Source organism: Metopolophium dirhodum, chromosome 7 (assembly GCF_019925205.1).
Source record: "Metopolophium dirhodum isolate CAU chromosome 7, ASM1992520v1, whole genome shotgun sequence".
Taxonomy (NCBI): Eukaryota; Metazoa; Arthropoda; class Insecta; order Hemiptera; family Aphididae; genus Metopolophium; species Metopolophium dirhodum.
This window is the reverse complement of record NC_083566.1, coordinates 10795060-10821716: the sequence shown is the minus strand read 5'-3', so window position 1 is coordinate 10821716 and position 26657 is coordinate 10795060. Positions and strand designations below refer to the sequence as shown.

Below are 26657 nucleotides of genomic sequence, written 5' to 3'. Positions count from 1 at the left end.
GCTAAGAGGTACACAGAGATAGAAAAGAGATGTATAAAAAGTTTTTTTCTAATTACAAAATTGACATATGAAATATGTCCGAATATCTGAAAAAAAATTGAAATTACCATTTAAAAAAAAGTAAATTGTATCGCGCATGCGCCTATCAAGTGTTAAAAATTTGAAATTTATCTAAAAATGTGTATTTAAGGACTATCTGTCATCCAGCGAACCGATTGAAAGGTCATACATCATTCGCGTATCAATATTATTTAACAATAAAACTGAAAATAAGATGGATACCAAAAATCGCAAGTTGTTTTATAAATTTCTAGTGTTATCTATAATTTACAACGGGCTCGTAAACGTCAAAAACTAGACTATAAATAAAATAAAACTTTTTAAGTAGGTATACTAATAAAAAATAAAAAACTTGGAGATTTCACAAAATAAAAATGTCTACAAGAAAGTAAAATTGAATTTTTATGTGCGTTTGAAATTCATATTTTTACAATATTTGATATTCACTCGAATTCTCATGTTACGATTTTCTTATTTTGTTATAATTAAAAAACCTATAACTGTAGATATTTGAAAATTTCACTGAATGTTTATATTAGCATTTTTTATACACGAACAAATTTTGAAAATAATTTTACTTTTTTTGAGCTGTCTCCCCCTCTCGTCGGGCCCGGTCCTATAGGTATTTAATTGTTTGGGAAGAGGGAATTTGGATTCCATAAAGAGTAGAATTTGGACATGGAGCCATTTTTAAAGTGAATGTAGTGTGATAGGATTTATCTTGATTTACTTTGAATCTTTAGTAAGTATACCATTTTTCCATTTTTCCATATAGATGATTTTGTACATTTCTAGAAGCTAACAGAGGGTCTACATTAATAGAAATTATAGCTTTGTTGTCTGCATATTCTGTGATTAGCGTGTATTGTGTAAGGTGTAGTAGGTTGATCTGCAGAGGCGTAAATGTTGATACTACATTAAATCTACATTGTTCACAATTCAAATCTCACTAATTTACAAACTTTATATTTGGTATTATTCATTATGATTTAATTATTGCGACATTCCGTTGGTTAGGTATCTAACTTCTAACTTTTTTAATTTTAATTTTTTGTAAATTATTTTGAGTAAACAGTAAAATTATATCTTGCAGTAGCGTACGCAGAATATTTCAATGGAGGGGGGGGGGGGCTTGAAAATTAGTTATTTTATTTTTATTTTGTCCAGTCTAATAACTTTAGACGTTTATTTGAGATATTTTAAAATGTTTGTAACTTTTCAACTTTTCTGGTAGAAAAAATTTTTGATCATAAGCTTCGATGCCCGATGTATGTTTTTGGAAGAAAATTGGATCTAGTATTGGTACTTTTGGGAGGGTAAAATTGAAAATGTTCAGTGCTTTTTAAAATAATTGGGAAAAAAAAATGAAAATTTATTAAAATTGTTTAGTAACCAGCTTGGTTATTCCGTCTTCACTTGGATTGTATTTGATTAATTAAAATTTTTTTTTCTATAAATTTCAATAAGAATCATTTATTCGGTAACAAAGCTTAAAAATGTAATACATAAGTTTTTATTGTAGCTAAAATATTAACGATACATAGGCATCATGATTATTTTTATAAGCATTTAAAGTTCAAATTTCGTCAAAACCACAGTTAATTTGTAGTTCAAAACTTATAAAATATTCAATTTGTTTAAGCTAAGACTAGAAAATTTAATACAAGGTCTTTCATACAAGTAATTCATACTTTTACCGAAAAATTACAGATAATTTTAGGAAAATTTGTAAGCAAATACAATGTTTTTTCAAAAATGAATTCATTCTGGTAAGACGAATATGAAATTTTTTTTAAAGTAATTATAATATTGGCAATGGGGGGGGGGGGGCTTCAGCCCGTTATTCCCCCCTGCGGACGCCACTGATATCTTGTGTATAAGAAGCATATATAGTTATAGGTAGGTAGATAATATTATCTATAACGCTTGATAGGTAAGTATGTGGTTTAGGCCCCGGGACCGTGAAACGGGCGTCGCCCGAGTGCGTCCCGAAATGACCCTTTTTTAATGTTCCTAGTGCGTCCAGAATAAGGTATCATCCGAGTGCGTCCCGAGAAAAAAGGTCATATTTTTCACATAGCCCGAATGCGTCCCAGTTCATTTAGAGTTACCCAGGGTGCACCACGAGGAGGTGAACTGGCTTACACCCCAAAAATATTTGGTTATTTGGTTATTTATTTATTATATTATATTATTATTATAAAATTAAAAGTTTATTATTATATAAATGTATTAAATTATTTAGGCTTACATACAATTTTTAAATGCTGGGTTAATATTTAAACTATTTTTTTGGTTGACTTTTTAATGCCATGATTTTCACATAATCATATCTAGAGATATCTAGAGTTTTGTATTTTTGTATATTTTCTTCAATGAATTTAATATTTTTTTCGTTGACTGATCTATTTTTTTTAGGTATTTGATTAGAAGTTTGTATTACAATTTTTGTGTCTATTTGAATTTTTTTTAATATTTCTAAGAAGGAATATATGTCCGGATGTGGGGTGTAAAAGCATGAATTAAATTTAGAATGAAAGCTTTCACACGCATTTGTTGTTCGTTCACTGCTACTGCTCATTTCTGCCCATGTGTGAGGAGGGAAATCTGACTGTGGATCAATATAGTTTTCTACGAGATAATCCATAAACTGATTTAGTTTTTCATCATCAGGTTTGATAGACATATAATCTTCAGTAAAACTTATTTCAATATCGTGTTCATTCAGCATGGATAATCCAAATATATTCTTTAAAAATTGTCCTATTTCTGATGAAATAATGTTAGCAATAACATCGCGGACGCACACGGGATATACCAATATAATTTGTGATAATATCGCGGACGCACACGGGATATACCAATATAATTTGTGATATTATCGCGGACGCAGTTGGGCTATTAAAAAGGTACGATATGATAAACGGGACGCACTCGGGAGTTGCCCCCGTGAAACTACCCCCACCCAACACTCATGTATGCGGGTTTACACTACACAGGTCACATAAATAGCTAGGTAAATACTAAAATTCAGTTTTGTAAATTCTTATTTATTCATAGATTTTCGTCACTTTATAACACGGACTCAAGATAGTAAGATAGAATTATAATAAGTAATTATTAATCCTATCTTGCGTTAGTCTGTGCTATATTATGAAAATGTCGTTCACTGTTTCACACAATATTATAACACATGAGTACATGACACGGCCAAATAGCATAATATTATTATTTATTTGGCCATAGTTTCTCACAGTTTGATGCCATCATGACAAAATATGGATGCCATATTGCGACATCGTTTTATATTCGCCGTCAATAGTCGCGCGCCATCTATATTTGAAACAGCACCAGCGGGGCTCAATCGCGGGACGGTTGGCATTAGTGCGACGCGAGCTCTCGACGTAACGGTCGGTCTGATGGAAAAAAAATAATAATTTACAATTAGGGTATTCACTATTCATTCGTTTTGTCTGTACTATGGTGTATGCCGTATGGCAGTATCGTTGGGGTGGCGCACTGGTGCGCGTTAACTGGTTACCTCTTCTGTTACCGCTTGCTTCAACTACCATTTTATCACTCACGCATATAATATACTATATACATAATATTATAATTATTAATTATTTATTAATAATTTTAATTATTAATTATCAACTATAATTCAATAATTAATGTACTATTTACTATTGTACGAATATACGTGTAGTGATATACCTGGGTAGTGTTAAGATGCATTTATAAATTCGATATTTGTTTTAACATGATTCGACGCGGAATGACTGTCTAATTAAATGTCACTTGACGATTGCCTCTTAAGACTGAAAAAAAATCTCGCTACTATACTACGGCTGCTGATGCTGGAGGATCAGGACTAGAGACTTAAGAGCCGAGCTAGTTTATTTAATAAACTTTATTCCGGTTCGTTACCAACGCACAAAAGTCTCTAGGAATTGCCCGTCATGTCTTGACAGAATTGTCGTCGCCGCGTCTCAGAGGTACTGAATACTTATTAGCAAATATTAAACGATTACAAATAAACAACTGTAAAACGATCGCACCGTAATAATCTTACCAAGACATGTAAACAGAACACCAACCCAGGTCACTAATCGAAGACCGAACGCTGTTAAAACAACTACGTTTAAAGCGGTTTATCTACGATTATTTGTACTCTTACTCTTGAATAAAATAACTATGACGGTAAGAAAGTGAATGTCCGTTGATTCAACCCCTTTTTTAACGTCACCGTGTTAATGTAGTCACTGGTAGCTGTTGACCGTCGTTTTACTAGCGTTCAGTCTTCAATTAATGACCAATGACCTGGGTTGGTGTTCTGTGTTGTTCCTTTGATTATTATTACGGTGCGATCGTTATACAATTCGATACTCAAACGCTGTGGCGGAGCGCTGCTGATGTCTTGCGAAACGCCTTTTGATGTATTATATGTTTTGCAGAAATTTGATTACTGTTACAACATAAAGGAACCCTTAAATTGTGTGCTTTATTACAAATTTGTTGTTACAGGTTTGACTTTCTTAACACGATGGCCGACATTACAGAACCGGTTAATGTTTTTTTAGAAACTAGCCAAGACTATGTTAACGATAATGGTCAACCAAATACGATTGATGTCCTCATTTTTGACAACAATCCTGTGCTACCGAATAATATATCTCATTTAAATAGCAACTCATTAAGTAGCGACGAGGCTGAGAATACACCATTGCCGACGACTGATATATCTCATTTGAATTGCAACTTGTTGAGTAACGACAAGGCTGTGAACATACCACTTCCGGCTGATACATCTCATCTTAATAGTAACTTGTTGAGTAACAATGAGGCTATGAATACACCACTGATGTTTGATACATCTGAAGTAAATAGTGACGAGGCTGTGAATATACCTCTGTTGTCTGATACATCTCATTTAAACAGTGATGAGGCTAATATACCTCTGCCGTCTGATACATCTCATTTAAACAGCAACAAGCCTTTGAATACGCCACTGCCGTCTGATACATCTAATCTAAATAGCAACTTGTTGAGTAGCGATGAGGCTTTGAATACACCACTGCTGTCTGATACATCTCATTTAAATAGCGACGAGGCTGTGAATGCACCACTGCTGTCTGATACATCTCACTTAAATAGTGACGAGGCTGTGAATACGCCACTACCTTCTGATACATCTAATCTAAATAGCAACTTGTTGAGTAGTGATGAGGCTTTGAATACACAACTGCTGTCTGATACATCTCACTTAAATAGTGACGAGGCTGTGAATACGCCACTACCTTCTGATACATCTAATCTAAATAGCAACTTGTTGAGTAGCGATGAGGCTTTGAATACACCACTGCTGTCTGATACATCTCATTTAAATAGCGATGAGGCTGTGAATGCACCACTGCTGTCTGATACATCTCATCAAAATAACAACTTGTTGAGTAGTGATGAGGCTTTGAATACACCACTGATGTCTGATACATCTCATTTAAATATCGATGAGGCTGTCAATACACTAACTACTCCTTCCCTTCAAGATTCACTTAATGATATGGATGTGGATGTTTTTGATTCATTATTAGACAAACCTGCTAGTACTAGTTCTAAGCAAATCGAGGATTACAAGATTGGTGATATTGTTTGGGCTAAAATTGGGAAGTATCCATATTGGCCAAGCATTGTCTGTATTGACCCAACATTGAATATTCATTATAGTAAGCTTTTTATAATAATATACTTACTAGAATTTCATGATTGAACTACTAATGCACTTTTAATTAATTAAGTCTTAACAGAATATTATATTGTTAAAAATATAGCATAATATTATAATAACTAACATAACACATAAGGCATATCATTTTTTAAATGATTAAACTTCAAAATGTTCTAGTCATTTGTAAATTAAGTACTATAGTGACTAAGTATTACATTATTATTTTTTCTGACCTTAATTAGCTTAATTTGTTATGTTTGTTACATTTTTTTATGTAAGTATTTATAATATATTATATTTTTTCAGAAGAAAAAAAGCGATTATTGATACATGTCCGCTTTTGTAATGATAAAGGAAGAAGAAGTTGGGCCACAACTACTGAAAGTTACAATGGAAAATGTGAATTACTTTTAAAGTATCCTAATACTTTAGTAAGTATAAATTAATATAATATAATTATATTATTTGAGTTGTAAAAGATTAATTTTTAATTTTTTGCATTTGATAATTATTAATATTTACAGACTTACTTTAAGAATAGTAAAAAGCTTATTGATACGTGGGAATTGGCAGTTGAAGAAGCTGATAATTTGATGAAACTTGATAGGTATGTTTTGAATACAGTTATTTATAATACCAAAAATATTTTTATTAATTATACAAGATGTATTTTATATTTCAGAGAATTGAGATTGATAGAATTTTTGAAATCTTTTTGTAATTCAGATTCTGTAACTCCATCTGTTTTAAATAAATCATCTGAAGGCACTGTTGCTGTAAGTAAAAATATTATTTGTTATTGCTGTTAATTGATTGAATATTATATTATTCTAAGGCTTTAAAAGTACGTACTTATTCAAGAAAGAGATCCCTAACAGTTCCTGAACAAGATAATGATTCCAAAATAATGAAGACTGAAAACATAGCTATGAATTGTACATCATCAAGATCAATAGACATTCCTCTACTGTCAAGATCAGATGATGCGGATAGTACTGTTTCTGATTTTTCTATGAGCTATGCTTTTATGGAAGACTTAGGTTTAAAAGTAAAACAGGAAACTGTAAAAAAAAGAAGATCAACAAAAACGTATCCACCAAAAAGTTCAGTTGCCAATAAATATGATTTATCTTATTCAATAATGAATTCTCCAGAAAATAATGATAGTAATAGTGTATCTGATAATCAAGATAAATACCCAGCTACAACCACAACATCTTCTACTCGTACGGTACCTCATCATAGGAAACTTGAAATAAGGTAAAAAAAAAAAATTGTATTCAAATAAAATAATTAATATACTGGTTGAATTTTTAAGCTTTCGCTATATTTATGCTTAAATTATACACATATTCAAATTCTGATTTTGTGATTTTTAAATCGCACATAAAGACCATATTTTAAATAATTTACAGTAAAATTGGATAAGGAGGGTTCTAATTTGAGAAATAAATGTTTGTATGCCACAGGATATGCCTTAAGTAGTACAAAAAATATCAGAAATTTTAAAATATGTTCCTTAGGTATACTTAAAAATTCTGATAATCAGAATTTGAATAATGTAGTATTAAGGGAAATAATAGGGATTAGCGTGTTTGAAAAATATGTAATAATATATACTTATAGGATAGATTTTATATTTACCTTTTTAGCTGACTTGATTTATATATTATACATATTATACATAAATATTATAATAAGGAAAAGTTATCAAACATGGGCGTCTGTCTGGGAGGAGGGGTAACCAGCATGTCCCTACTGTTATTTTAGTTCACATTGTTTTATTACTTGTATAAACAAAAAATAGTATTTGCGTATTATCAAAGATTTTTATTTTGCCCCCCCTCCCTACTTAAAAATGTGTGTGTATGTGGATTCTGGGGCTAGGATTTGTCACTTAAAACCAGAGTGGTCAATTGTCAGAGAGCTAATGACGCCCCGGACCATTCTTGACCTCAACGCACTTTAATGACTATGATCAGCCACCGCTTTGCCAGGCCCCACTCATTAATTAGATGTTTACTGTTATTGGAATGTCAAATTAATACATTTTTTCTACTAGAGATAAAAAACAAATTGATCTTATTTTTTTAATATTATAAATTCTAGCATATTAGAAGGAGAATATGATCAAGATACTATTATTTTTCCAAGTTCTCGTCGTTCAAAAAAAAAAAGTACAATTCATATAAAGTAAATATAATTATATATAATTATCAGTGTATTTGTTTATTATAAAGGTATATTTTTATGTTTTTAAATATTATTTTGTGTTTATAATTGCAGTACCAACTCAAATAAAGAAATCAATTTAATCAACGGTGATCATTCTATACGTTTACAAAGGTAGAGTTGTTTGAGTATTATTTTTTGAAAACAAGTTGAATTGAGCATTCATTTTTTTTTAGACTATTTCAAAAGTTAAATACTTGAAATGGTCCAAGTATTGTATTATCGACAATTCTTGATTATTCTAAATTAGTACTGAAAGTTACTTGTGTATTTGAAGGTATTTCTTGCTTACCTATACACAACATAAAAATATTGTGGTTGTATAATATTTATAGTTTTCACATTTATTTTTCCCAAAAAAATAGTACTCATGTTGATGAGTATAAAATAAATTCAACTAAGTTAATTTTTTTATAGTCAAGTACTCGAGCAACTAAAATTAAATATTTATATGTATTTTAGTTCATCCAATTCTAAGAAAACAGTTACTAGAAAACAACTTATTGAAAAAGAAAACTCTACTGGAAGGTAACATTTTAAACTGAAAGTTATTATTTCTAAAAGATATACTTATGTTTTTATGAAAACTAAAATAAAATTTTCTATTAATAAAACAATTATATAATTGTTTATGGTTTTTTATTAATAAAATTGTATTAATTTTTATTTTCTATTTTCTGTGGTCTTCAGAAAATCTACTACAGTTAAACATGAAAGTAGCCCAGAACCAGATACGACAGAAAGTGAAGCTTCTTCAAAAAATGAAACATACAGTTCAGTTTTCTTAACTAGTTCACAAAACAAACAGCTTTTTACAAAAACCTGGAAAAGAGCTTGTGTAGTTTGTAAAAATATTAAGGACACAGTTAAATGTTTGGGTCCATGTCAAAGTTATTTTCATAAAGAATGTTTAGATAAAAGCGAGGAAAGATATAATAAGACCAAAAGTATACCAATGATTAAAACCAAAATTAAAAAAACGTCTGGTCGCCGTAAAAGACATTACTCAAAAATCACACAGAAAAATGAAGATTCTATTGTTGATAATTCTCAGCTTATAAATAACTTAGAAGAAGAAAACACTGCTAAATTATTTAAAAAAGACCATGACGTTAAATCTAATGGCTTACGGACCTTATCTCAAACCCAATGTTCTAGTTATACTAATGAAGAAACCATATTGCTTAATCAATTTGAATCGGATGAACTATTTAAAAATGATAGTTGCATTCTTACTGAAAATGATAATACTCAAAGTGAATTAGAAAGTGTAAATGGAGATTCTATTTCGGGAACGTCTGAAGAGAAAAATGTTACTCCAACTGTACCAATCAACATTGATGAAAAAATATCATTAGACAATTTAAAATATATGTGCAGCCTATGTAAAGCTGGTAAAACAAACTGTTTTGTGTGTGGCTTGGATATTGACGATGCTGGACAAAAGATTGTTTGTAAAATATGTAAGTAGAAATATCAAAAATAAGTGAATTATTTTTACTGTTGTCCTATTATAACTTATTATACAATGTTAGAAGATATTGATATGAGTATATGCGCTGTTTTATAATTTCATAACTATTAAATATGAATTAAAAGTGTTATCAACTCTGATAGTCATAATTTCTTTACAAATTTAAATTTAAAAAAAGTCATGAAATCATTACATTAAAGTTTTTATTAAATTAAATTTTGAAGCATTAAAAACTGTACAATTTATTAATTAGTTTATATGTTTTGAATTGTCTATTACTTAAATTTAGGCTGTAAAGTATATGCTAGATCTATGAATCAACACAAAATGTAAAATGTTAAATAAGATCTACTGATAAAATTAAATAAATTATTTTTAGCCAGCTGTGGAAAATATTTTCATGAATCTTGTTTAAAAGATTGGCCTCAATGTCAGTGGATTCAAGGGTCACGGAACAATGTCCGATGTGTAGTATGTCCACATCATGTTTGTCATTTATGCATTTCGGATAACCCTAAAAGTTCATGTACAACTCATTTTCCCGCTGAAAAAATAACCCGGTGTATAAAATGCCCAACAGCCTATCATAGAAGTAACACAATTTTTAAAATAATTCATTATTTCCGATGTTATATTTTGTATGTATTTATAGGTGAATACTGTTTACCAGCTGGTTGTCAAGTCTTAACATACAATGATATTATTTGCAGTCGACATTTTGAACCCGTTAAAGTGCAAATTTATCATTATAATGCTACATGGTGTTTTATTTGTGCATTAGGTGATTATTATATCAAATGTTTAAGTCTGTTTGGTTTCTATCAAAAATGTTTTATATTTTTAAGGAGGTGGTTCATTAGTTTTCTGTGATTTGTGTCCATCATCATTCCACATTGATTGTTTAAATCAGGACCCATCAGAATTTGAAGGTGGTTTTACTTGTGAAGAATGTCAAACTGGACGATATCCTCTATATGGTGAAATTGTATGGGTTAAGATTGGGAATTATAGGTATGATTCTTGATTTTATTTATCACTACAGTGTTAAATAATTAACATTATTTTTTTTTTTGAGGTCACAAGCTTGAAAAAAATCTAACCTAGAATTTTTGCATGTTTAGTGACATTATTGGTATTATTTATAATTTTTTGACCAAAGATGTTTTTAAATATTTATTACAGAAATTATAGTTTCCGATTTCCTTAATTTTATAATTTTAATCTGTATTTACATTATAAACATTCATTTTCGTGTTTTTGACTTAATGGATTTGGTATCCTCCTGTTACTTGCTGGTACCCAAATTCATATGGATAATATAAATTATATATCTATATACTTTCACAATTTATACAGAACATATTTTAGACATTTCTTCTAAATAGTAATAATATAGTGACATATACAAAATGTTTGTTATTATATATATATATATGCTCTGTATATCTGTATGAAAAAATTGATGGTTTTGTCTAGCTATATAATTTATATAAATTCTGTTACCAGCGAGTGGCAGGAGTAAAACTAGTCAATCCCCATCAAAACAGCACCTACCACTACAGGATCAGTTAATCTCATTTGTGGGAAACTATGCACCAAAAATGTATATTATTTTGGTAAATAGACTATATCAGTTAATTTTAAAAATTATTATATATGTTTTTATAATTTTACCAAATAAATTATTAAATATTGTTGTTTTCTCCCTAATTATTGTATAGGTAAAATTGTATATTTGCTGTTGAAAAGTTAAATTGAATATGGTTTATATTTAGTGATAAATTATCTTATTTTGTTAATTAATCTTACAAATTATTTCTAATTATACTTTCTTGTTTTTAGGTGGTGGCCAGCTCAAATTATTTTTCCAAATGAAGTTCCTGATACTGTTAGTGCAATATCACATTCTGTTGGACAATTTGCTGTTCGATTTTTTGGAACTTATGATTATTATTGGGTAAATCGAGGACGAGTATTTAACTTTCATGAAGGGGTAATTATAACTTGTTTATGAATCTAGAATAAAAAAAATATATGTAAATTAGTTTGGTTGAGTCTAATACTAGCATTACACAATCGCATCAGAAAAAAATTAGCTCTATTTTTTATAAAACTTTGGAGAAATGTCCTAAATGTGTTCTCTATTTTAGGATGATGAGAATGTTTTAAGAAAAAATAATATGAAGGTTATAGATAAAGTTTTTCAAGATTCCATTTTAGAAGCAGCTCAAGCCCATAGTGCTTATATTTTAGAAAAGGAAAAAAATGATGCTATAGTAGCAAAATCTTTTACGGTATGTTATATATGATTTTTAATTAATAATTTATAATGTACTTTTTATTTTATTGTTATTATAGAAGCCTCCAAAATTTACAAGAATAAAATTCAACAAACCCATTGGCAATGTCAAAAATATGGAATTCGATATTACCGCAATGACTCCCTGTGAATGTGATCCGACAAAGCCAAATCCATGTGGTCCTGGTTCTGACTGTATAAATAGGTATTTTATTTACAACATTTCCAAATTACCTATAAAAGTTTTTACTGAATCTTGTATTTTGTTATTCTTAATTTTGATTTAACTTATAGAATGCTTATGTTTGAATGTGAACCAAAAGTATGTCCTGCTGGAGACAAATGTAATAACCAAAGATTTGAAAAAACGTTGTACCCTGCTATGGTCCCCTTTTTGACAAAAGGTAGAGGTTGGGGTCTTAAGACATTAGAAGATATAAAAGAAGGTTTGATAATACTAAACATTTTAGTATAATCTTAAAATAGTGTTAATAATGATTGTTTAAAATTAAGGTTCATTTGTGATCGAGTATGTCGGTGATGTAATCGATGAAGAAGAATTTCAAAGGAGATGCTTGGAAATGCATCAAAGGAATGAACAAAATTATTATTTTTTGACTATAGATAATTGTAGAACAATTGACGCTGGGCCAAAAGGAAATTTATCAAGGTAAAAACTAATTCTTATAAATTAAAATTATATTTCTCAATTTCTAAGTTATTAACTTAACCTACCCTGACAAAGTGTTATAAGAGACAATGACTATCTAACAGTATCTACTATCTATCCTCATTTATTTATTATTTAATTCAAATAATACAATTTAATTTTAAAGAGGAATTTAGAAAATGAATAATACTTAATTAATTTTATCTATCATTGAATATCTGCTGTGTATATTGTTTCCAATCATTCAATAATGTCGAAGACACCGTCCTTGTGTTCTTGTTCTGGGTGTACGGGGTTTGATATCACCATCGAAATGCTTATACAAAACATGCTTCTGGCTTATAGGTCAATGAATTTAGTAATTAATGATTATATTTGATGACTCAACTTGCAATCATCATTGTGCAATTTATCCCACAGGCGTCTCTTGATTACCTTAGTACCTACACATTGTCACAAATTATGTTATAATTTTGTTCAATGTTTATAGCTAGTACCTAATTGATATTTTTGTAATTTTTGTACTATTTGTTTTATTTACACTTAACCATTGCTAAGTTAAGAAATAATTTTGATACACATAAATATTTTTAGTTTATTTAGTTATCATACTTTATATAAAGTATATAACAAATTTAGGATGTTGTCTTACTGTAACTTCTTTATAATTCTTGAATAATAAAGTTTTTTCTTTATTCTTATTTTAAGTTTTATGACTTAGTATAAAATATTTAAAAACCTTAATTTTCAGTTTGTGTTATTTATGATAATATAGTTAACAAGGTAGAGTAACCATATTTATGGCAACATTTTCTCGAATTTAATATTTTTTTTATTTACAATAGGTTTATGAACCATTCGTGTGAACCAAATTGTGTAACCCAAAAATGGACGGTGAATGGAGATACTAGGATTGGACTTTTTGCTTTACATGACATTCCAACTGGTACAGAGCTGGTTTTTGATTACCGTTTGCAGAGTTGCTCGGGTGTAGAGAAAAAACCTTGTCAATGTGGAGCTACAAGATGTTCTAAATTTATTGGAGTGAAAGTGGTAATTATTGTTTATTATGTTAACATTTTAAGTGAAAATGTATGGTGTATTATCCTACAAGGTAAGTAATACATGAAGACATAGACATTTGTTGTCTCCATCTTACTAGGGTGCAACGTCACAAATTTTATGCTCAGCAAATCACATTTAGCTCCGTTAGTTTAAAAATCAGAATGAATTGATCTCTTTATAAAACTGAAAGGTAAGATGATTATTTAGGGCATCTCATAGGCTAAATATTATATTTTAATTTCAAAGCGAGCTAAGAGTATTTTAAAATTGTAAATTCTTTGTACATCATAAAATACTCGCTTTAAAATTAAAATATAACAAAAAACGTATAAGATGCCCTATATAATAATTTTACATTTCAATTTTATAAAGAGGTCAATTCACTCTGATTTTTAAACTAACTGAGCTAAATGTGATCTGCCGAGCATACAATTTGCGACGTTACACACTTGTAAGACGAAGACAACAAATGTCTGCGTAGAGTCCTTTTCAAAGAGATTGTTAGACTGCTTCAAACTTTGCTGGTATTTATATAGATGATTTAGATGTATTAGCAACGTATAGGCCTTCTTTCCACAGATTATGGTAATAGGGCACCTGTCTAAACATAAGCCTAACCACAGAATTATGAATATAATACAGTGATCAAGGTTTTAAAATAAATTTAAATATTTAATTTCATAGGAAGAAGAGAAAAAGAAAGTTATTTCAAGTAACGATGTTGATAAGTGCAAGGTTTCTTCAAAAAACAAACGAAAACCGTTAAAACTGAAGGTAATCATATACTAATCTAATTAAAAATGCATTTGTTTACTCAATTAGAATAAGAATTGTGCTACTAGAATTTCCGTTTGATCTGTGTTATTATAACTATGAAATCATAGTGGCCTATCATTATTCTATGTGTATATATAATTTATTCTTAAAACATTTAGATGTTTCATTTATTTTAGTAAATTTTCTTTATTTTCATAGGATAATTTTTCTGATTCAGACAAGTCAAAATTATCTAAAGTAATTAGCAATGATCAAAAGATCTCTACAACTGAAAATAAGGTAATAAATAAATCGCAATAATTGGCTTTTATTATTTTATAAAAATGTATGTAATAAAAATCAAATAAATGTATTTAGGTTGAAGCATCTAATGCTGAGAAAATTGTACTTTCCAAAAAATCCAAATCAAAAACATCTATTGGCAAATCATCAACTACCTTAAAAGTATATTTTAATGACCTAATATTTGACTCATATTTTATTATTAAATTAATTATTTTTCTTTTCGGTTTTGATGTTAGAATGCAAATTCAGAATTCTCAGAAACACCTGCTGTTGTAAAAGGGAAATGGAAAAATTCCGCTAGGAACATCGCCAATATTACCAAAGTATGTAACAAAAAAAACAATTAAGAGATCTACATTGTAATTATAAATCTATGTCAAATTGTCATAGGCTGTTTTAATTTATTAACTAAATTTTCATAACTGATGAATCAATTTAAATTTAAATTACCTTTTAAACTTAATGTTATATATAAAATTTATTGATTTAAATTTTAAAAAGTGAATTTTTTATAGTGGTTTTAGTAATTCTGTAATATCTACCACTTTTTGTTCTCCTTTTAATTTAGAATACCAAAAATATCTATTTGAAAATGATCAGAATCATTTAGGTACATAAAGTACTTGATTCACAAATCAATTTGTATGTTATTAATTTATTATTATCCTATATTATAATATTATATAAAATCATTGACGTGTACAATTATTAAGTATGTTGAAAACTTTAGTAATAAAATAAAAATGTATATTTTTTTAATAACTTTTTAACCATTTAGGACTGTTATTACAATGTCCGGTAAAGTGTCGGTTAACGCTAATCAACTGATAACAGATTTTATTACTGGCAGAATTGGGCCGGTTAAGTGTCGGTTAACTTTAACCGGACATTGTAAGAACGGCCCTTAATTATATAAGTTCCAATTGGTAAATGCTATAGTAAGAATTTTTATTCACAAAATGTAATAAATTAAACTGGCCATACCTAGTCCAGATATGTAATTTTTATTGTGTAAGAAACATAATATGGTATACAAAATTAAACAGGACAAAATATTAACTGTTAGTATATATTAGTTTTATTGTCCAAATGAAAATATATGTTTGTTAAAAGTATCATTAATTTGCAAAAACATTTTGAATATAATATTTTTTATTTAAATACGCTTAACTGCACTTTGTATTATATCACTATTCTAATAAATAATCTTTTTCAATAATAAAAAATTTATTTATATTAACTCGCATATCAAAAATATTAGGTTTCCTTTGTACATATTCAAAGAAATACTTATAAGTTATAATCAATATGTTTTGTAATGTTTTTCATTTTTAATCTTCATTTCATCTTCTTTCTAACCATGGTTTAAAAATCAAACTTCTAATACTAAATAATTTTTGTGAACAATGATCAAGTATTATTGTATAAGATTATGTATACATGGTTTTTCCTGAGAATAATTTTTTTCTAACTTAAATTTAGACAGTTGTAGGAATGTGTTTGAGGTTAAACATGGTGATATGTTTATGTATAATGTATATTCTTTGATTTTAAATACTCTATTCAATTTAAGAAAGTTATTTGGTGACTACAAATTTTTGTCATTTGCCGGGAAACAACCATTTGTGTCCCCCAGTTTAGCAAAGCCACACCTCTGCACACAAATTTGCTGCCGAGTATGTTTCTTTACTTGAATAGAGTATAGAGTATATTTTATAATATTAACTGTACATATTTATATTTTATTTTAATATTTTAGCAACTATTTATTTCTACAATTATATTAAATTAATGATATTTACTAGTGACTTATGTAGCCTCTAATAATTACATCTTTGTTTAACATTTGATAATATTCATGTCAAAATAGTTTTTATTTAATATACAGACATCATTAATAACATTTAACACACAGTATATCAATACATGTTTTGCAGAACATTCCAACTTTTGTTTCCAATTCATGATTCCAAAACAATTGTTTTTAAATATGTCCAATTATTTTTATTTAATACTTAAATCTTAGTTCTGATATCTGATACAGATATTTTAAGTGGGAGGGGTTACATTAAAAATCATATACAGTGTGTCCCATCTTTATGTACCACTAAATATCTCAGCCCGATGGCACTAGATTTAAAAACGGTTTGCTGTGATATATAGGTGGTACCTAAGTGTACATTTTTGGAAAATTTTAAATTCTTTTGTTCGCGCATGCGCAATACAATTTAAGTTTTTTGAAATAGCAACTCTTATTTTTGACACTAGATATTAATAGACAATTTTTTTCTAGCTAATTTTGATCCAATGACTAATCCTAAACCCAAAATTGACCAAGTTACAGGTTAACAGAGTTTTGAAGATTGAAAATAATTCAATTTTTTATAAAACATGGTACATTTGTAATGAGTAGATTTTTTTAATGAATAGGTTCATGAAAAAATACATGAATACATGATACATACATACATAATAATGAAACAAAAAGTAAATTACTTTGTATTATCTAATTTAAGTACATTTGTTTATCTAATAAAATGTTCAAAATTGCCCCCGTTATTTTCCAAACAAATTTTCAGTCGTCGAGTTACTTATCTGTGCATAGCTGCCAAAATTATTTTCAATTTTCAAAACTCAGTTAGCCTGTAACTTGGTCAATTTTGGGTTTAATACTATGGTCAATGAATCAAAATGTACTATAAAAAAATGATCTACCCATATCTGGTATCAAAAATAAGGGTCGCTATTCAAAAAAACTTAAGTTGTATTGCGCATGCGTGAACCAAAGGAGTTAAAAATTTGAAATTTCCCCAAAATGAAGTGCACTTTGGTCTCACTTATCCATCACAGTGAACTGATTTTAAATTTAAGGCCATCGGTCTGTGATATTTAGTGGTACATATAAGACTGGACACACTGTATATACAGTGATTTTTTAAGCTTGTTCGCCCCCATTTTTCTCTTAAAATAATAATATAACATTTATTCAAATTTTTAAGCATATCTAAATACTATATTTTTTATACTACTTAAGGAGTGTCCTGTGGCAATACAAACTTCTATTTTTCAAATGAGAACCCCCATTTTTTACTACAAGTTAATTAATGGATGATTTACTTGAAAGTTTAGTGTATCTAAATCAAAATTCTAATGATTAATTTCTGTTTTATTAAAATGTTTAGATAATAATCCTTAAAAATAGTTTTACAAGAATATAAACTGTAATATATAAAAATAAAATAAAACATAAGATGTAGAATTTATTATGCTTGGATCATTTTTTATAAATTATATTATTTATATTAATAATTTAATATTTATTACCAACATGTTCAAATCATCTTAACCCATTACCATAGACATTTTATTCTTAGTACACAAAGTTATATAATTAAAAATCTACACTGATTTAAATATATAAAAGTAAAAAAGAAATGTGCTGTATAGTTAAAAGTGAATAATAAGGGTTCCTATTTGAAAAACCGACGTTTGTATTATCAAAAGATCATCCTTAAGTAGTACAAGAAAATCTCAAATATTTAATAATATGGTCTTCAAGTGTATTTAAAATTCCAAAAATCATATTTTCATTACATGCGTAATTTAAGCATAAAAATGGTGGACGTATTCTTAAAAATTACCACATATCTGAATAGTTTTTGATTTATGATAATTTAGAAGTACAATTATTAAAAAAGGTATCAGAAATTTAAACATAAAATTATATAGCTATACATAGCTAATTCTTTTAGCTTGATAGTTGAAAAATACAGAGATATACCGATATAATAAAGACATATAAATATTTGTTGACCAGTTGGCTCATGTCTGTATCTGAACCTAATCAATAATCAGAAATCTCTACAATAAAATGAGTTGTATATATTATAGAATATAATTTTGAATATCCGATATCTAATAATATCTTCGGTGGTGACTGTAACACAACACTTGGTTTATTATTAATTTAATTTTTATTTTTATAAATATAGGTATTATGAAGGTAAATTGTTAACAATTTTTAAATTGTATTCATTTTTATATATTGTTACGTTTCTTCCTCCCATATGTGTGTATGCCACTGAATACAACTTATACATTTATGACTAAAGAAAAATGAATCTATACTGATTTATACCAACTCAAAATATCAATTGATTCTTAAATGAAATCGCCACTTTCTATTTCATCAATTTAATATTAATACTCTAATTTTATACTAAATTTGTTCTGCTGTATAAAATAAAGAATTCATAAAAAAAATTGTTCTGTGGAAAAGATTTTATTGCATTAGTTACGTTTCAGTAAATGCACCATTGGTTGATTTCTTCAATTGTTCTACATTGTTTAACATTCATATTTATTTTACTAATTTTTAAATTGTATTCTAATATACTAATAATAATAGTTGTAACTTGTAATTTCTTAAGACTAAAAAAGTATAAGAAATTTTTTATTTCAATTAAGTGTTAATTTAATTTTAATTCATACAAAAATAATGTGCTTGTTGCACTACCTTAAGTTCAATTTTGGAAATATTGATACCATTATTGAAACAAAATAATAAAATCAATTAGTATGTAGTATTTTTATGAACAGTTAGTAATTATTTTTAAGGTGAATGTACAAGTTTTTAACATCAATTAGTATTATATTTTTTGTTTTATCCTATTTTTAAATTAAGTGTTAGTGTTATTTGGAACAGATTACTATTTCTCTTTCTAAATGTAGCTCTTGTAATCCTATTATTTTCTGTACGAGAGTTATATATGGGTAAGTTTAAATTATGTTATGTCTCTAGTTTATAAATTACATTAAAGATGAATATATTTATGAAGTGAATTGCAGTGATAAAAAACGTAATTAATGCCTATACCTACTTTTATAAAATGTATTACATTACTTTTACAAACTTAAATATAATATGATTTCAATAAAAAAAAAAATATATATATAAACATTCAAGATTAGATTTTAATTTGGTATGCTTTGCTTTATAGTTGTTATCAAATTCTTAGGTACAAAAAAAACTAGTGCTAAAGTGAAAGTTTAGTAGGTAGTGAAAGTGTTGTATCTCATAACATAACATATGAATTATCACAAGGATAAACCAATTACCAACATGTATGTTAATACATGTTTTATTATAAGTATCTCAAATAAATTTAACTTTAATTAATTATTTTTTATTTATCTCAGGTCTTAACAATATTTAAAGTGCGTGATACAATTAAAAATAATATTTTCTTACTGTTGAGAGAATCATTTGAACAGTTCATTAACTTCATTATCTCCAATTTTATATAACATGTATTGTATATTGTGTTGTTTCTCATAATTCTATGAGTCCTACAGATACATTTTTTTTTTTTGTAATTTCCAAAAATTATTAACGTAATGTTAATTTTTGTTTTTATTTCTATACTTTTTTTTATGGACTTTTAGAAATTATTTGTATTGAATGTTGATGCTACATTTGTCAATATTGCTCACTTGTGTCTACTTTCTTGAAACTATTTTCAAAATTTCAAATTTGAGAAAACTAATAATAGTGATGGGTAAAATCCTTGTAGAATTAAGGTATCTATCTGGGAATGTTTATTTATAATGCTGTATATTAGTTGTCAATTATGATGAATAATTTATTTTTGTGTACAAATTAATTTTTTTTATTACTTTTAGGATGACATTACAGTCGATGATTCTACGGAATCCGAAAAAAATGTTAGTTCAAAAAAAAAGCTAAAGAATGGTTTGTCCACGCTTTCTTCGAGAAAACTTCTGATAAAAGTATGACATTACGAAATAAATAATTAAATTCTTTTTTTGCACTGTGAGATTTTTAATTAGTAATACAAAACCATCATAATATTTTGTAGTTTATGTAAAACACAGAGTAAATACTTTTTTATACTTTAATTTGGACAGACAAAATGTACATATTGTTAATTATTTTAATGAATTTATACTATGTACTGATGTAACTTTATGACTGATTATTGTTTGATTGTGACAAAACATACTAAATCATTGTTTATATTTTATATTGCTTTTTTATCTTAACCAACATTTACTTATTATATTTGATTTAATAATATAGTATAATATAAACCACTCTTAATTTGAATTGCTTCATTTATTACAAACTGTATGTTTGATTTCTCGTTTAACTAGATTAAACATCTTAATTTTTGTATTTAACAATGTGTTTAAAAACTTCATCTATTTTAAAATATTATGAAGTTCGTGCAAGGTAATGTCCACTAGTATTATATTGATGAAATTGGTTTCTCATTTGTATAGTTTTTTTATTTTCAACATAGTTCATAAAATGTAACACTTAGTGGTATTGAATATATATGAACTATGTACCAAAATTAAAAACTATATATGAACTAATTTTATTTATAATTTGTTGTTGCTTCAGATTTATACGTGCTTTTTGTGTTTTAGGATGATACATTGGATACAGACAATTCTGTTATAGTGAAAAAAGAAAGAAAATTCAACACTTATAAAAAAGTAGGAAATTATTTAATTATACTTTTGACAAAAATGTGTTACAATAATTAATTTCATATTTTTCAATTTCATCAACTAACAATAAATTGTCTTCATTTTTTTTATTTGATTATATACAAAAAATTCAAAATAATTTATTAATCCATTTGTTCAAGTAAAAAATCGAATTATTTTTATTTATCGAGTATTATATTTTAAGTTTGATGAGTTATGTTTCTAAATTTGAATTAATCGCCTAGTATATTTTGAAATATTTAATTTTCAGAAGAATCTGATCAAACACAATTTGTTACCTGTGCCATCACCTATCCTAACAGAGTTATCATCAGCTAAAACTTTATATTCTTCTGTAGATAAAGTAAGTTAAAATATATAATTTGATTCGCATTAGCTCTAGATAAATGTTTATAGCAATATTAGGAACTGGTGTGAGCTTAATAAATATTAAAGATTTAAAAAACAACAAGAATTTCAAGAAAACCTACTAAAGACCTTACAAACATTGAACAAATGTTTGAGATATTAGAAAACATAAATGTAATTAAATACTTTGTCATTATTGTAGTAATTGAAGTTGCATAATATGTAAATAACTCCTAATTTATTATTTCATAGCATGAATTAATTTTTCTAATGTTTAACTTAAATTAATATTAATATTCATATATTTAATATCTGTTTATTAGGGCAATGATATTAAATCTGACAAATCAACAAGACCTCAAGAAAAGTCTCGGAATAATTTAACTAGACTGGCAAAAAGTAGACATTTGTTTTTATCCAAAGTAAATATAAAATATATATTATAAATTATTAACAATTTAAAAAAAATAAATTTATATTGCACACTGTAATTATCTAGTAGTGATATTGTATATCAGAGGTCGGCAATATGTTGACCATGAAGGAAAAATACTAGACCACCAAAAACATTCAACCTTAATGCATGGTTCACATATTTTCAATCTTTGGTAGAGGCAATTTTCTTTCATTTATTCGTCTTTGTGTAAATCCAAAATAACTAGCTAATCACTCGGAACATAACTTAAATTTGACTTTTTTTTTATTTTTTAGAATATATAACTTTTTGGACCATGAATTTTTTTTTTTAAATCATACTTAACTTTTAAGAAACTAATGCGGCCGACCTCTGCTATACTTTGTTTAACATACTGATAGTGCTGGGTTATTATGCTGTTGAATTAAAATTTCTTCTAATTATATACATTTTTTAATTCATACTCATCATTATTTACCACATTTTTAAAATTATTAATTTTATGAATGATAATCCAGTTAGTTAAAAATATAAGTCTAAATAATCCAGATTCCTGTAATTTTAAGTTATACAAAACTTAAACTATTTTCCCTGACTATCATATGTTTGTGCTATTGGTCTGAAATAAATTAATTCTATTCTAATATGTTGTATAATTTTTTAACTTAATGATTAAATGCTTTTAATTCAAGCTTACAATATCTTGGTTTTTATTAAGGCGTCCGATGCCAATGTAATTTAATTTTGTATACAAAAATACGCTCTACTGGAATAATGATCCTGTTCTGTAAAATCAGCCAAATTTGATAAATTTTTTTATTTTATAGAGGGTAATATTTTACAGGTCGCATCAAACTGCGATTTTCAATATTTTAAACTATTTCAAACTTAATAATATGTCTTCAAAAGTAATACAATTTTATGTGTTTTTTATAAATTACATTTTACAATTATTTGAAATAAAATAAAAAATCTGAGTTCAATGTGTGCTGTTAGAAGTCTTCTTCTTTTAGATAAAAAATGTTTTATGAAAATATAACAATGTTACAATGCCTGAGAATTATTTCCGTGGAAGAATATTTTTCAATGTAATACACATTTCACCTTAAACCCCGACCCCCTCCCCCTCCTAAATAGGTATCAGGCAGTAGATTAGTAGAAAAGTATTATTATTAATGTGGCATCTAAATTATAAAATTAAATTTTCAAATTTTATAGAATTGTGGATCAATGTAGGTATTATAATGTTGATTTTTTTCATTATTTATCTTTCTGTATACATAAAGTAACTTGATCTACTAAAAAGGTTCTGGACCTTAGAAAATATTTTTTCATATCATCTGGACCAACTTCGAAACCAATTGCCGACCCCTGATATACTAGATAGTTTATTTAACATAAGACATTCTTTATTTCAAAATGTTATCAGCGTTTTTGGAAATACTTTTTTTACATGGTTGTTACTCAACAACAGTTCTTCAAATAATATATTTTTATCCTTACAATTTTTTAAGTTTTTACTTTTTTAAATGAGAACATACAGTTCAATTTCATTTTTGAAAACAAAATATTTTTCTGAGTATTTTGATACATATTTGAATATTGAATTTATAACTAATAGTTAATGAGTTATAAATATTTAATGTTTTGATGAGTAGAATGGGATGATGAGCGGTTACCCCACAAGCGGTCCACTACTCTGCTCATTTGAACTTAAATGCTTATAACTACTAAACTACTCTTTCAAAATTCAATTTTTTTTTTATCAAAATACTTAGAAAAATATTCTGTTTTAGAATATGAAATTAAAAGTGCATTATTCAAAAAGAGTTTTAACTCAAAAATGATAAAGATAAAACATAGTAATAAATATATATATTTTTTTTTTCAAAAATAAATACTTTTTTAAATTCTCATGATAAAAGAAACACTTGGTAGAGATTAAAATAAATTATGCTTGTTGGTACAACTTTCTTTGAATTAAAGTTAAAACTAATGATTGGTATATTTGTTTAGAACGATATGAGTAAGGAGACAAAAGTACAGCCTGTTGTGTCAAATATAAAATTCAACAAAGGAAAAAAAAAATTGTCAAAAATCATAAAAAACAGTGAGGACATTTTGTCGAGGAAAACTGTTGTCATGAAGAAAACTAAAATAAACAAAGACTTCTTACAGTCCAAAGCGTATTACAAAAACAATTCTTGTTTGATTTGTGGAAAAGGACATACAGAACTATCATGCAAAAACAAAAAGTGCCCCAGAGTCTTTCATCTAAGTTGCATTAACAAAACTAAAATTGTAAAATGTGAGTTAACTACCCTCAAAAAATATGATATACTGAATTTAAATGACACCTGTTTTATTTTATTTTAGCCGGATTTATTTGCCCTTCTCATTTCTGTTCTTTGTGCAACAAACGTAAGGTAGTTGCCAAATGTAAATTTTGTGTGGAATCGTTTTGTGCTGTGCATGTCAAAGGGAATATTTTTAAAGATCCGCTGGGCAATGGTATGTTGTGCACTACTCATCATCCTAAAAAAGTAAGTTAACAACAGAATATTAAAAAATATTAATCGTAAGTTCTTATTAATCTACTATGGTTTTGACAGAAATGTTTGCCAATCGTAAGTAATCCAGTGATTACTGACCTAAATGCTAGTAGCAAAGTAAATATTATCAATAACAATGTGGAACCCATTGATTTTGCGGATCCCGGTTTTAATATTGCGATATCAGAAGACTTGGAAGGCATTGATGATGATTCATTGAACATTACTATAGATGGACTGAACGAAGAAGAATATACACGGTCACAGGTTGTCAAGGATGAGTGCGATCGTGAATATATACATATTGGCGGGTTCAATGTATGCAATATGTCTGATTTGGCCTCAGATCGAAGAGAAAGTTACACGGCACCACTTGATACAGATGGTGATCTATTCAAGCCATCATTAGCCAATGTTGTTATTGACATAGAGTCTGCATCTGCGTTTTACCGGCCAATGGACAACTTACAACTAGTGTCTATTGCCACTGATAATAAAGATAGCCTTGACTATGCCAACATAAATTTCATAACAGATACCAATCAATCTAAAAACAAATGGCTAGCAGCTGAACCTTAAAGTCATCTAGTCAAGTGTCTGTTGTTTTGTTAATCTTTTTACAAGAAATATTTATTTAATTCTTCCTTTTCAAAAACGTTAGTTACCTAATTAGGAATTTTAATTAGTTTTGTTTTTATTTTCATCTATTTTTTATTAAAAAAACTAATCAAACATTTACCATTTATTTGGTATATTAGGTATTATGTATGTTGTTATCAAAGTTGTTAAAAATTAAAAGAAGCATTTAAATATTATATTTATGCATATATATTGAATATATATATATGTATAATATTGTTAGATTGGGTATTTTGGTAAATGTAATTTAAATTATTGGACGTGATGTATTATAATATCAATTAATATGTACAAATTCAAGTTGTAAAAAAATGTGTAAGATTTTAGTTGTATAACTTCCTTTTTTCATTCTATTAAACATGTCATGTTTTTTCGTTAAATTCTATATTTTAATTTATATATACCTATTATATTAAAGTTTTAAAAAACTGCATTTGTATTTGTGTTTTTTATTCATTTTGTTTCAATTTACACTTAAAAATACATATTGCCTCCACGGTATGTTACACCCAAAAGGAGTTAAATATTGTGTTATTTTATAGTTGAAATAAACTATGCCGATTGCCAAATTTCCGACAAGTTATTGTATAGTAAAGACTATTTACTAATTATTAATAGTTAAACTGATCCTCCCTAGTTCGTTTAAAATGGAAAAAATAAGTAAAAACAGAGGTAGGTATTTCCACTTTCAAGGCAGCTCAATATAGTTGTTATTGAAGTCACCCGAATTTCTTCTACTGGGCAATAGCTGGAGGTTGCCATCGCCTGCCGCCTGTATTTATATTTATAATTTATACACACAATGACATTTTCAAATACAATTTGTTCGATAAAAATGAATTTAACCTACTGTAGTAGATACTAATGTCGGTAGTAAAATAAATTACTTTAATCACAAATCACAATAATATCATAAAATATACCTACTTAGTAATATTATAATTTATAGGCTGATGGTCTTTGCTCAGAATCGTTTTAGTATACAATTATTTTATATCAGTGAATTAAAATTTAACACATCCATTACAGTGACTCTAGAGTCTAGACGCCTAATGTACAACAGACTACAGAGCATTTTCACTTACCCGCTTTTTTTAGTTGATATATTTTTTTTTTTATTTATCTTTTTGTAGCTTTGGGGACATGGGCCATTAGCTTCTACATTAAGTTAATATTTGATAGTTCGTAGGAAATACTATAGATTTCCTGAACTATTGCAAGAAACTACAGCACAGAGTTTTCTACCCATAGTAAATAAATATATTAAAATATGTAAATTATAAAAAGATATTAATTAAAAAAATATATAACAACTTTCAATAAATTATTAGAGTACATCCAAATACTAGATATTTTTGGTAAAGTATTACATTTTTTAGACATAGACATGATATTAACTATTATGTTTATACGTCTATGATTTTAGTACAGAGTGCTATTGCTGTATTATAGTATATGTTTAATTAAGATATCTTAAATCCAACCAATATAACCAAGATAAATTAAATATTATATAATTTGTCATGCATAGTACTATCTAGAAATCTGTGTGTGCTACCCATAGTTTATTACTCTA

The 26657-nt window shown here is 27.3% G+C and overlaps 1 protein-coding gene across 1 annotated transcript; it reads left to right on the top strand.

Moving 5' to 3' along the window:
• Positions 1 to 3560: 3560 nt before the first annotated feature.
• On the top strand, positions 3561 to 25522 carry LOC132948095 (uncharacterized). Its single transcript, XM_061018402.1, has 30 exons — positions 3561 to 4058; positions 4588 to 5786; positions 6095 to 6219; positions 6313 to 6395; positions 6471 to 6564; positions 6624 to 7048; positions 7898 to 7981; positions 8075 to 8134; positions 8483 to 8548; positions 8711 to 9483; positions 9874 to 10086; positions 10147 to 10275; positions 10340 to 10505; positions 11337 to 11487; positions 11645 to 11788; positions 11853 to 11998; positions 12088 to 12239; positions 12307 to 12463; positions 13309 to 13516; positions 14213 to 14302; positions 14504 to 14584; positions 14663 to 14749; positions 14827 to 14913; positions 20273 to 20380; positions 21044 to 21112; positions 21378 to 21470; positions 21799 to 21897; positions 23907 to 24198; positions 24267 to 24433; positions 24503 to 25522. Exons 2-30 carry the CDS (start codon positions 4607 to 4609, stop codon positions 25019 to 25021), a joined length of 6048 nt encoding a protein of 2015 aa, XP_060874385.1. The 5' UTR covers positions 3561 to 4058; positions 4588 to 4606; the 3' UTR covers positions 25022 to 25522.
• Positions 25523 to 26657: the final 1135 nt, after the last annotated feature.

Bases quoted from the DNA above. Each gene is read 5' to 3' on its own strand.
- LOC132948095 (XM_061018402.1), top strand. From the start codon at position 4,607: ATGGCCGACATTACAGAACCGGTTAATGTTTTTTTAGAAACTAGCCAA. The intron at 11,999-12,087 runs GTATTTTATTTA...TTTAACTTATAG, and splicing joins GGTTCTGACTGTATAAATAG to AATGCTTATGTTTGAATGTG. The intron at 14,914-20,272 runs GTATGTAACAAA...TATTACTTTTAG, and splicing joins ACATCGCCAATATTACCAAA to GATGACATTACAGTCGATGA.